General features: G+C 45.0%; 1 protein-coding gene across 1 annotated transcript; it reads right to left on the bottom strand.

The window, feature by feature from the left end:
- Nucleotides 1-6,426: 6,426 nt before the first annotated feature.
- On the bottom strand, nucleotides 6,427-12,882 carry LOC104410612 (coiled-coil domain-containing protein 83-like; the record flags this gene model as incomplete). Its single annotated transcript, XM_010020840.1, has 5 exons — nucleotides 6,427-6,603; nucleotides 8,563-8,747; nucleotides 10,658-10,731; nucleotides 11,721-11,842; nucleotides 12,814-12,882. Coding segments are annotated over 5 exons (627 nt in total), but the record flags the coding sequence as incomplete, so codon positions are not given.
- Nucleotides 12,883-13,574: the final 692 nt, after the last annotated feature.

Genomic DNA, 13,574 nt, shown 5'->3' with positions numbered 1-13,574 from the left:
CCCTTCCTGCAGCTGAGGCTCTCGCTGTGGGACTGTCCCACCAGAGCACAGACTCCTCTTAGTTTTGCCTCGCATTCAGAATGTCAAAAATGGGAGTTGTCTGATTTGGGGGTCAGCTGGAGAAAAGGTGTCTCTGTGTCCTGTTACATACACAGGCCAGAGCTGGTGTGAAAGATGAAGGTTAGACCTTCCTCCTGCTCCACAGCCTGGTGGGCTGGGTCATGGTAAAAACAGACACCAACATTGTCACCTCTTGGTCTGTGATGCTCCCAGTGCAGTGGTTTCAACCTCTGATATGACTGGCTGTGGACAGATCTGCTTGTTTAGCTTTTGGGTGGTTTTGATCCTTTGGCCCTGCTCTGTGGGGCTGTGGCCCTGAGGTCACAAGTCAAGTGGGTGCCGAAAGTCCCCAACAACCCAACCTCTTCTGCAGGGATGATGAATCAGTCCCTTCGCTGCTTGCTCACAGCTGCTGTGCAGGTGAAGCCTTGCTGATAAACCTTACTTCTGGTTTACTCTTCAGAAATAAACTGGCTTGACAATTTTCCTGAGGAAAATTCCCAATCCCATTTACTTTGTTCCTCATCAGCATGTTTGCTTTTTCAGTGGTGCTGGATCAACACTCGGGTGTAGCTCAGTTTAAAAAGCATAACTCCTAGACTGGTTTCTTTTGGATTACTGGCCATTTTGAATCAGGGGGGTTGTGAAAACCTGGTTCTCCTCCAGACTGAGTTTAGACACTACTTAATGTAAAGAGCAAACTCTGGCTGGGAAAGCTGCCTGCTCTTTGCATGCATCGGAGGATGGAGTGCTTTGTTAGAGGGATGTGGTTCCTCTTAAAGCTTTGTAGAGGGAACTAATCCAAGAATTGTATAACTGAAACCATTGGCTTTACCTCCGAAGAGAATTACTTTTGCCAGAAGACCCTGAAGAGCTGGTAACTTCCTGGGTTTTCTAAAAGCCCAAGTGCAGAATCTTCATCTGAAGGCCCATCTCGATTCTTTTGCTGCTTCTGTGCTGTCAGCTGGTGGGTTCGGCCTCTCGCAGCTGCTGAACAGCCCTTCAGCAAGAGGAAGGGCTGAGGTGCTGCCCTGCAGCTCTCCTCACGCAAGAAGTGCCTCTTCCCAGAGCCTGACCTGAATTTCGTAGTGACATGAATTACAGCTTGAAGGCTGGGGCAGAAGAGTGAGAATGAAGTGCCAAAACCCACTGGGAAATAGTAAGTGCTGATAGAGGTGGAAGATTGACAAGGTAACATGAGGGGTAGTGAAGTAATGTGCCAAATGCGGAAGACAAAGCATCGACGGCAGCGTGTGTAGATCACACAAGAGCTTCCTCCTTGGCCTGTTGGCAACCTTTCGACTTGATCTTTGCAGCTCACTTGTGCTGTGGCAGAGAGAGCAGAAAGTCTTGATGTTTCTTGATGAATACCTTGAGTTTCCTGATGTTTGTTTTCTCCATGTTCAAACAGGAACAGGCTATGTCCTGGCTAGAGCAGGAGAAGGAGGGAGGAGGAGACAACCTAGAGCAGGTTTCCCTGAAGGTACAACTTTGCTGCCACCCACTTGGCACCCTGTTGTATCTGAAGGCTGAGTAAAGACTATGTCCATCTCGCCTATGGGAGATGTCTTGCCCAAGATAACAAATCATAGAATCAACTAGATTGGAAAAGACCTTGAAGATCATCGAGTCCAAATCGGTCGATGAGTTGAGTAAAACACATTTCTTATTTCTATTCTTGCTTCTCTGCTGAGGACATTTCCTGAGGTAAAGATCAAAGGCCTTGGAACAACCAGCTGGCTCCCTTACAAGTCCTGTGTGAGAGCTGATAACGGTGCTGAAAAGCTGTTGGCTGCAAGCACGTGGCTCTGGGTATCCGGCAGCTGCACTAGGGGAGGAGAGATGGGTCTTGTGGTTGTTTTCATGGTGTGGATCTTGGTGGTAACTGCTCAACTTTCTCCTACCAGCTACAGCAAGTGCCCAAGTCCTGCTTTTCTAGAAAAGCATTATTTGATATTGGTTTATATTTGTTTATTGGTTTTTATAGCCTCTTGCTGCTCTGCAACCGCTAAAAGTGAGGAAAAGTTCCAGCACCGTGTCAAGTCCCAGTTTTCCATGGCTCAGTGGAGATGTGTGATGGACCATAAAGAATCATAGGATGGTTTGGGTTGGAAAGGACCTTAAAGCTCATCCAGTTCCAACCCCCTGCCACGGGCAGGGACACCTTCCACTAGAGCAGGTTGCTCCAAGCCCCTGTGTCCAACCTGGCTTTGAAATGGATCATATGGGAACAGTTGTTGGCATCTTGTTGCCGTGTCACATCCTAAAACAACACCGTGTTTGGGGTAATCTGCTGAACACAAGCTCTGCAGTGTTGTATTCCAGAGAAACATCCGTGCTTTCACAGTCCACTTAAAATCCAAGGGCTTTTTCAGAGGAACATCCAGTTACAAAACATCAGTGGTTTGAGACATTAATACCATTAGATTTCCTGTTCCTTGCTTGTCACTGCAGTGTAACTTTACAGTCCATTACCTTCTGCCTTGACCTTGTTCTGGCAAACTCCTTTCAGCCCACAGGAGCGGAGTGTTTAATAACTTCTCTCTCAGGAAGCAGCCAAACAAGAACAAATACTGCAGAACAAGTCTCCCACTCTCATTTCCCTAAACATGCAGGTCTGAACCTGCGGAACATTTGCCTTGTTGTATAACCCGGTGGTAGCAGAGGATGCAAACCTTGCAGCAACCACACCAGAAGTTAAGTAACCAACATCGTTCAGCCTGGAGAAGAGAAGGCTCCAAGGAGACCTTAGAGTAAGTTCCAGTGCCTAAAAGGGCTACAAGAAACCTGGAGAGGGGCTTTGGACAAGGGCCTGTAGGGACAGGACAAGGGGAATGGCTTTAACCTGCCAGAGGGGAGATTGAGATTAGACATTAGGGAGAAATTCTTTGCTCTGAGGGTGGATGGGTTGCCCAGAGAAGCTGTGGCTGCCTCATCCCTGGCAGTGTTCAAGGCCAGGTTGGACACAGGGGCTTGGAGCAACCTGCTCTAGTGGAAGGTGTCCCTGCCCGTGGCAGGGGTTTGGAATTGGATGAGCTTTAAGGTCCCTTCCAACCCAAACCAGTCTGGGATTCTATGGTTTATATTTTCTAGTGACGTAAATGTAGGGCCCGTCTCTTCCCTTACACCTGTAATGCCTACGGGCAGGACAACATAAACTTGTACCTCAGAAAAAAGAACTTTCACCTCTTCCAGTCGCTGTTCAGCCTTTTCCCATCCAGGCCTGGGAGGGTGAGAGGGAGTTAAAAAGAAATGTGAGAGACACTAATTTGGGTACAAGCCACAGGCAGCCTGCATGAGCCAGAGGGAGCAGCCTGTAGCAAAACATACTTAGTGAAGTGTCCCAAATCACCCTTGATTCCTACAGGATTAGCATGAAGGCCAGTGTAAGGCTTTCATATGGGGAAGGCTGAGTCTTCAGCCACTGACACATCTGGATTTGATGAATCTGTTACTGGCATAAGCTCTCAGAAAGGAGCAACATGTTGTAAAGCAGAGGCTGATCACTCACTTTCTGGCAGCACGGCCCATGCTTCCACCTCCTGCTCCAACAAGGGGAGTCAGGGCTCCCTGCTTCGGTTAGGGCAAAACCCACAGGAGTCACCCTTAAACCCCCAGCTTCGTGAGATACCTTTTCTTTACTGTGCAAGTCAACTATAGGACACACCAGTTCAGCTACAAGATGCAGGGAAGAGTCTGTCTGTTCCCACAACTATAGTCCAAGCCAAGTCTCAGGTGAGCTGGAGTTATGGATTTCTCTGGCACACAACTCACAGTTTTAATAGGAAAAAAACCCCAAACTCACAAGTGCTCACTGGAAATTTAAAGTTAAGGAAATACCAGCATCACCCAAGTTATATGTGTGTGGTAGTAAAAGCCATTGTTACAGAAGTCCATGTGCTGGGACTGAGAAACATCAATGCCTACAAAGCATGGTGGGGATGGTGTGTCCTGTGAGGCTGCGCTCCCTCAGGTGAGCCAGGTACCTGCTTATCCCAGCACAGCACAGCACTGGTTTGAACCCTCTGAGCAGCTTCCCTGCAGGGTCAAGCAATTGGGTCACATCACTTTATGGTCTGGTCATGCAGGTGGGAGCTGCAGGGGGTCATGGAATGGTGCAGTGCCTCAGCACCTTCACAGGGAAAAACTTCCTTATATCGAATCTAAATCTCCCTGCTGCCTTTTGGGGAGTGGTGGGGGAAGGACAGGCCTTTCTTTGACTGAAAAGCTGTTCAGCATCAGCCATATTCTAGTCGTGCAGCTAAACCAAAATCCGAACTAATCACTGAGCAGAACTAACCTCTCTTTCAAGGAAGCTGTTTCCTAGGTCTTGCCCTTCAAGAAAGCCAGTGTGGCTGATGGGAGGCATCTGTTATGCTGAAAACATGACCCCCTTGCACACAGGGATCCCCATTCTCTGCCCACTCGAGCCCTAGGATCACCTCAGGCTTGGCAGTAACTCAGCTGGGTTACAGCAGGGACATGTCCAGACTCATTTAACTGTTTACTACATGGCAGTGAACAAGAGATTCAGTCTGAGGTTAAGGCTCCTTCCTTTACCTGGCTGCTTGTGAGCCCGCTGTCTGAGGAGCTGGAGGCAGTGCCTCATGGACATGCCAGCTGGGCAGGACACCTGAGCTTGCTTGAGAAATGAGAAAGGTTTGTGCTAGCTACAGGATACTCTGAGACACTGGAGAGATGCAGGTTGTTTAAAAGGTTTCTTTTCAAAAGCTCGGTTCCTCACAGCTGATTAACCCATCAAGGGTTTAAATCAGGTTCTTTGATGCTTTCACAAGTTTCTAAGTGGAAATGCACAGGTCAGAAGGCTGCCTGTGCCTGTGGGACACAGGACACACTGCATTGTGTCTGCCTGCAGGGTGTCCAGGATGTACAGTGAGAGTGGAAAAACCCCACCAAATCAATGCACTGAGGTCATAGAATCCCAGCCTGGTTTGGGTAGGAAAGGACCTTAAGATCATCTAGTTCCAACCCCCTGTCATGGGCAGGGACTCCTCTCACTAGAGCATGTCGCCCAAGGCTCTGTCCATCCTGGCCTTGAACACTGACAGGGATGGAGCATTCACAGCTTCTCTGGGCACCCTGTGCCAGCGCCTCAGCACCCTCACAGGGAAGAACTTCTTCCTTATATCTAACCTGAACTTCCCCTGTTTAAGTCTGAACCCATCACCCCTTGTCCTACCACTGCAGTCCCTGATGACGAGTCCCTCCCCAGCATCCTTGTAGCTCCCTTCAGACACTGGAAGCTGCTCTGAGGTCTCCACTCAGCTTCTCTTCTCCAGGCTGAACAGCCCCAACTTTCTCAGCCTGTCTTCATACGGGAGTTGCGCCAGCCCCTGCTCATCCTCATGGCCTCCTCTGGACTTGCTCCAACAGCTCCATGTCCTTCTTATGTTGAGGACACCAGAACTGCACCAGTGCTCCAAGTACTATGTTTTCATAGAGACCAGCCACAAACCAAAGACAGCCTCAGACAACATATTTGGTAAATTTTAAAATATATTTAAGACACTGATGATTTTTTATGCTGTTTATTTAATCTTTTTTCCAATTAGTATTTTGTTATTTCGATGTATTTAAGTAAGGGGTTATGGAGACAGATGAAAGGCATTCAAACATTTAATTGCTAACAATAGTTGAGTTATACTCGGATACACTAGATTTGGCCTTAGCAGAGTATGAAGTATTTTGTAACAGTTGTACATTTTATGGCAGTCTGCATTTACCCATTCGGGGTCTGATCCAGAAGGAATTCTGTATGTAACAGACTGCAAGTGGGGACCACAGAAACTAAGCATTCACTTGAATCCTTTGTTAGATATACGTGCAGCTACGTGGGCTCATTAGACATTTCCTATTAGACATTAAGAAAATAAGGAAAATTTTCTAATTAGACATTAGGCAGAAGTTCTTCCCTGTGAGGGTGCTGAGGCGCTGGCACAGGGTGCCCAGAGAAGCTGTGGCTGCCCCATCCCTGACAGTGTTCAAGGCCAGGTTGGACACAGGGGCTTGGAGCAACCTGCTCTAGTGGAAGGTGTCCCTGCTCGTGGCAAGGAGTTGGAACTGGATGAGCTTTAAGGTCCTTTCCAGCCCAAACTAGTCTGTGATTCTATGACTGAAAAGGCCATAAAGTGCACAAGAGCTCTCTCTTTGATGAGGAAAGCACCTTCTCCATCGCCCATCTGCACACAGATGTACCTCGCATTAAACTTACACTTGTAAATCATGATTCAGGCACTCAAAAAGTTTCCACAAAGCCCAGTGCCACACGCTCCTTGAAGAACAGAGCAAATATTTAATGAACTGAGAATGTTACAGTCTCAGGCTAGCAGCACAGCTTGTCTATTCTTAACCAACCTTTTCTTTAGACAAGGCCCTGATCATCCGAGCTGTGATGTGTCTGTCTGATTTATGGCCCATGCCATCTTCTGTGTCCCTCCTGCTTGGCATTTCCTCTGGTTGTTTATGAATAGGCATAGCTTTTCCAATCACACACATCAGCTTTGTCTCCAGTTCTAATTGTTCCTTAGGAAGAAAGAATATTATTCTTGTGCAATTACATAGAAAAGCAGTTTTCTTCAAAAACAAACAAAAAAACCCCATTAATTTTCCTTTATAAAGCAATGGTAAAGATCTGCCCTGGGGTTGTGCCTTGGGTAATGTTTGTGTTAATAGGCTTGGTTTAGCAGCCAGCTCATCTTAGGAGGCTGCAGCCCTTTTTTTTTGTTTCCATCTATACCCCTTTCTCTGCAAAGCACATTCTGTCTCAAGTTCAGGTCTGTGAGAAGAATTAACCTAATTCAACAGCTCACTGCTGCCAAAAGAGAGAGGTCCAAGTCCAGCCGCGTGCTTCCACCACGTCTGTGCTGGCGCTGGTCTTCTCCAAACCTCTGACTCACTTTGCTTGACTAACCCAACAGAAAACTAAGTCAGGAGGAGAAGAAAAGGCAAGTTTTGATGCTGGGTTGGTGACTGAATCAGCTCCAGGAAAGGCCAGTGTGCACTATGGGTTCCCTAAGGGCAGGAGCAGCAACACATGGCCAAGGCCAGGGAGAGGGAAGGAGGAACCCTACAGTGCACCTCTTGAATCACCTCTGTTTAACGAATGGGTTCTTGATAGTTGCTAATGCATCTCCACTGTCTGCAATTATACCTTCATTCCTGGGAAGTATAAGACTGTCAGCAGCACCTACAGCCCTCAGCAGGGTGGGCTCTGCAGTGCTAACAGCAGGGAGAGAGAAGTAAAGTGAGTGTTCATCTCCCAAGGCAACATGGGCAAGGAAACAAACACCTGGGGAGTTGTCTTTTGGTTAAATGTTCATCTTTTCTCTGTATGACTTTTCAGGACAGAGCCACTCCTTAAGTTAGTCTCTGATCAAGGCAACAGGATCATTTCTCTGAATACAAGTTGCAGGGTATTAATCAAACTAATGGCAAATTTCTAGGAAAAAAGTTGTTGTGGGTCTTTTTCTTCAAAAAAAACCCCACCAAAACTCATTACTGAGTAAGTTTGAATAGAATATTTAGGAGTAAAGAAACCTGGAGGAGTATCTATACACAGCAAGCCATGCAGTCTGCACCATGTCTATATCATCTGCTTTCATTTGCAATAGAAATCAATGATGTAGAGCAATATATTTTCTGAGAGTACTTAGTTTATTTAGAAATGTGTTCAAGTTTTCATTTCATTTCAAGGCCAGGTTGGACACAGGGGCTTGGAGCAACCTGCTCTAGTGGAAGGTGTCCCTGCCTGTGGCAGGGGGTTGGGACTGGATGAGCTTTAAGGTCCCTTCCAACCCAAACCAGTCTGGGACTCTGTAATTCATGACTCGAGTGTAGAATCAGAGGCACCCAGGAACCCTCTTTTTGCAGCCTGGGGTCAAGGATCTCTGAAGGCAGGGGCTACCACTTCTTTTGAACCTGCCTTAGGAGATCTCTTTGCCTATTTACATATAATCTGTACCTTTTTATACTCTCAATCCCTGTATTCTGCAACAGGAACACCTTCATCCTGGCTTTCTGTTGAAGGAATACATTCCTTGTTGACCCTTTAATGCTACTATGCAACACAAATTCTGAAGGACCATCATTGAAACAAACAAGTCCGTGCAATCCACAGATGGTGACATCCAGAATTCTTTCTAGGGGGAATTTCATCCTGACACTCATGTGTGCTGATTCCTAAGACACCAAAACGATGTGTCTTGTGATATCAGAAATGCACTAAGTTATCCAAACCATGGAGGCTGGCTGGTATGACACAGAACCCATGCTCTTCTGGCCCAGCATCTGAAGGACAATGTCTGTCCTTACCACCTCAAATAGCACCATGTGCCTATGGTTACACATCTGAATTGTATACTTGGTAAAGAGATGGGAGGTTCTTCTGCCATGACACCACTGGGAACAGAACCCTCCTGGCAGTAGCTCATGCTCTGAACTGAAAGATGTGCCAGTGAGAGACCCAATTACTTGAATTCATACCTGGAAATCTTTTTCATCTTCATAAGAGAGGCTGCCCAGGGTTGGAGTGAGTGACTGTTCCGATATCTTCTCATCACTCTCTTGGGGCTTCTCACTGTCTGATGTAGACTGAATCTTTGGAAAGGCTTTTGTTTTCTGACAGGGCTCTGTGGCACTTCTGAGGCTTTCAGCTCCATCTGCCTCTGCTGTTTAAAGAGAAGAATGATGATGTGTATGGAATTGTTAAGCTTTATGAAGACCAGAATTAGTACGTGGTATGAGCATTGTCGTTCAATCCTTAATGTGTCTTGCCCAGTGCAATGCAAAGAACAGCTTGGGAAGACTTCTCATTGGCAATCCAAGCCAAATGTGGCTTTTGCTCACTCATTTTCCTATGTTCATTTCTGTTCACAATTTCTGATCAACATCAGAGACTCAAATTGATTGAGAAGTAAGAAGTAATGGGTGTGTGGGACAGAGCAGGGGGAAAGATTACCTTTTATCAGTTCAACTTAAATCCTGTATAGCCCTAAAGAGTTAAAATAGGAAAGGCAGCAAAACCAAGTGTAAACTTTCTCTATATCCATGTATGTATCTCTATATGTGCATATACACAAGTTCCTGAAACACAGTCATGTTCTAACCCCCCTGAAGAGCTCACATTTGCAGCTGACTAATTCTCAGCTCTGGACATGGACTGTCAAGGTACATGTTTGCCTGGGACAAGGACTTGACTCCAGGTTATTGGAACAAAATCTACTTCTCCCAGTAACTACTGTGAAGGTCTAGCAAAGGTAATAGAGGTGAACTGCTCAAAATAAGCATATAGCCAATCCAGAAGTCTTAGTCAACATGTTTGTTAGTGCCTGATAGTTCCAGAAAGGTCCATCTGTGGCTGCAACTGGTCAGAACTTCAACAGACCTCATCATGTATCTGTAAGTGTAGGGCTTCAGCTTTTGCAGCTTACCTCTTTGATTTAACTTTGTCCTTTCTTCTCCTCACCCAGAGATGTAAAATAAAGCATGTGATACTAAGGAATCCATAGAAAACACTCTAAACAGATAAGCATGCTCACGTGGTTCTTCTTGCTTAATGGTACATCCTTTTGCTGGGCATACCTACCGGAATAAGTGGAGGTTCAGCCCCAAATTCAGTACTGCTTACCGGGATGTTCAGTTCAGGCTGAGCTCCACGTAGCTTCATCTGCTCTTGCTAAGGGTTTATTTATCATTTAACTTCAGTGTACCTCAGTGAGCAGAATGAATGTAAAGTGCATGTACACTGCAAGCGAAAGCCAGTGTAGAGTTCAAGAGTAACCTTGCAGGACAAGATATAATGTAGCTATGATGACATGGATCTGTAAAGAACAGGCTGGAGAGGGTCCAGAGAATGCCACAAAGATGATCCAAGGACTGGGAAGCTGTAGGAAGAAAGGCTGAGAGAGCTGGGACTGGTCAGCCTAGAGAAAAGAAGGCTTAGGGGAGACCTTATCACCATGTTCCAGTAGTTAAAGGGTGGCTAAAAAGACAGACACTCTCTTTTTACAAGGAGTCACATGGAAAAGACAAGGGGTGATGGGCACAAGTTACTCCTGGGGAGATTCTGACTGGACACAAAAGCAAAATGTTTCCCAGTGAGAACAATCAGCGATTGGAATAAACTCCCCAGGGAAGAGGTGGATTCGCCAGTGTTGGACACTTTTAAGATTCAGCTGGACAGGGTGCTGGGACATCTAGTCTAAGTCATGCTTTGCCAAGAAAGGTTGGACCAGATGGTACTTGAGGTCCCTTCCAACCTGGGATTTGGTGATTTTGTGATTCTATGATTAAAATATGAATCATATCTTCATAAAAGATGGCCAGTCCTGTTACTCACATTCCAGGCTAGCTCTAGATTCTACAATTCAAACATCAATTTCAATTTTAAGACTGTATTACACATAGATTATGGGTTTGTCTTCTTAACACCAACTACAGTCTGTCATTGCTGTGGTGGCTGCAGTTAGGTGGGAAATCAAGTGTTCACCTTGTCAAACAGGCATTTTGATACTAAAGAAATAAAAAGTATATAAATGCTCAGTAACTTATCAGTTCTTGGGAGCTGCATGTACCTTACCTGCATACTCACTATACTCTACTGCTTTCATGTCATCCTTAAGAAACTCATCTGGCAAGCCAGCAGCAAGATGCCTATGGAATTAAAAAGATAAAGAAAAACTCATATTAAAGGCCTGAATTTGCTTTCTGAATTGTCCTGTGCAATGTTTTGGGGGGACGACACCCTTTCTCAAAACCATTTGCTGCTTAACCACAAAGGCAGAATAGTGCAACGGTTTAAAAATGCACTTGAGGCAGCCAGGTAGCTTAGTGGCTAAAAAGCTGCTCTTTCTTACTCTTAGTGCCTCAGTTCAACTATGTCCATGGGACTAAAAGAAAACAAATGTTAGAGTCTCCAGTCAGTCCAAGATTCAAACCACAGCTGGCACCTCTCACTTAAAAACAGTCCAAAGTTTGGAGAGGAGAGAAAAATGGTCACTTCTTAAGACTTGGAACCTTTTTCTGCAATATGGCTGAAATCACTGGGCTGGGACTGGAAAATGGAGATGGATCACTCCCATTGTTATACTGTGCTTTTGATACTATTTGTGTTGACATTTTGCAGCCAAATTCATCTTTCTCTAGGGAACAAGTTAATTTCAAAACAAAAGAAGCTAAGACTACAGACACTTACCCCAACGCCCCTTCCTTACTTAGTACCAGGTCATCTGTTTCACTTGAGACTGTGAAACACCATATATTTGTATATTAATCTTCATATCCTTAAACATTTTGCCAACAGAAAAGGGAAAATCTATTACTCAGCACTTGGTCTGAGACAATTATGACAGAAAGAAACTATTTCCAAAGCCCCAGTGGTATCTCCATTAAAAGAGTGTTGTTAGGTCTTAAGAGGTTATTAAAGAACCCAGTTTCTTCTCTGGATTGTGGTACTGAGGAGGTTACAATGTCACTGGCATTCTTCAGAGATACAAGTCCCACGCATACTCAGTGAAATCCTGCTTCTTCTCAACTAGGAAACTACCTTGGCTTTGCTGTAGGAGAGCCCAAATAGCTTTAGAGGGAGCATTATCTTTTAAAAAGATGAATCACTTCTGAAGTCTGTCAAGGCTTCATTTTACCTGGGTACTCCTAGATACTCAAGTCTGCTATCAACCAGTTTTGCCACTAAAGTGATATTTTCTTCTTCCAGGAGTTGAATGGAGGCTTTCAAATCACTCACTTCCTTTCGGTACAGCTTAACCTTTTGACAATGAAGGAAAAGAAAAAAGGATCATCTTAGAAAAGCTATTCCCATTGTGGAAAGATTTCATGGTGATTATCTTAATAGCACATACTTTGCTGTATCAGGTGGAGAAACAGAGTGACACATTTTCAGGCAAGGGAAGGCCTCCCTGGTTCTTTCACACCTTTCTTAGAGCCCTTTACTGGCACAACTCTGTCAGTCACAGCCACACATTTGGGCTTTGCAACCCTGAGAGCAAAACTTTCTCCTGTAGCCACTCAGGTCGGGTAGGCAGAAGCTCTGCATTTTTCTTTCTTGCTTTTACATCAGAGCTTGGAGAGAGAACAAACTTAAAGCTCATCCAGTTCCAACCCCTGCCACGGGCAGGGACACCTTCCACTAGAGCAGGTTGCTCCAAGCCCCTGTGTCCAACCTGGCCTTGAACACTGCCAGGAATGGGGCAACCACAGCTTCTCTGGGCACCCTATGCCAGCACCTCAGCACCCTCACAAGGAAGAACTTCTTCCTAATATCTAATCTCAATCTCCCCTCTGTCACTTTAAAGACATTCCCCCTTGTCCCGTCCCTACAGATCCTTGTAAAAATTCCCTCTCCAGCTTTCTTGTTTCAATCCAGTACCACCAGAACTTTAATGCAATTCAAATGTACACTCTTCAGATACTTTGGCTGAGACTTTACACTACAGAGTATCCCAGTCTCTGTAGATACAAATACTTAATTGTGTGGAACGTTGTAGTCCTTCATGTAACTGCTTGGGCAGGAAAATGGGTCCTTCATTTATGAACATAGATGTTCACCTTTACCTTTATTCACCACATACACTGTTTGCTACTCAGGATTGCTGAGTAATTACAGGAAAACTGCTCTCTTTTTCCTTTGGAAGTCTTGGAAGGCCCATCACTGGAAGTAGGCCACGGTTTTGGGAAGCTGAACTACCATGATCATATGTACACAAGTGATCCTCTTACCTCTTCTTTTAGCCATCCATTCTCTTCAATTTCTCTGCAACTCTCTTTGTCTAAGTACCTCACAGCATTCTGAGAAAACACAATTTGAGATCATCTCATCTGAAATCAGGACTTTGACAGTGCTGCATTCTATAAGGAACCTTCTGCTGTTTAACAGGAAATAATTAAGAAACATCCACACAACAGCCTGTGGCATCCCCTGTGGGATCACAAGGGGATTTAGTCCTCAGGGACACATGTTTCTTCTCCATCATCCTGCCTAGTGCAGTTTATATGTCAAGTAATTCACCAATATTTTAATTTCCCATATGAAAATATGACATTCCCTTTTTACCTAACAAGTTCTTCTATGTTCCCATTACTGCCCAAATCTTCCTGTTTTCAGCAAATCAAAGCTTTAGCCATTAAAAAAAAAACAGGTAAAATGAGGCAGTACTGATCCACGACAAGTGACTTAAACATGCAGAGGTCCATGCTCATGAGCCAAGGCTACAATTTTGGAGGTCAGTAAGTAGAAAGGAACAACTGGGAGCGAAGATCACCTGTAGATGACCATGAACACAGTCCTTTGGATTATGCTCTCACATTATTGAATATACCAGCACTGAAGTCAGGGAATTTAAATACCTAATGGGCCCAAGCAGTGATTTGTACTGAAGTACACTCTGCATTTTGTGACTGTAAGAAGTCCTCAGCATAAATACTTTGCAAATCAAGTTTGCAAGTCAGAGCTGGCAGAGATGACCAAATATATATATATA

The sequence above is a fragment of the Nestor notabilis genome, unplaced genomic scaffold (assembly GCF_000696875.1).
Source record: "Nestor notabilis isolate BGI_N333 unplaced genomic scaffold, ASM69687v1 scaffold1228, whole genome shotgun sequence".
Taxonomy (NCBI): domain Eukaryota; kingdom Metazoa; phylum Chordata; class Aves; order Psittaciformes; family Psittacidae; genus Nestor; species Nestor notabilis.
Note: the sequence above shows the minus strand (reverse complement) of the source record. Positions and strands in the feature narration are given on the sequence as shown.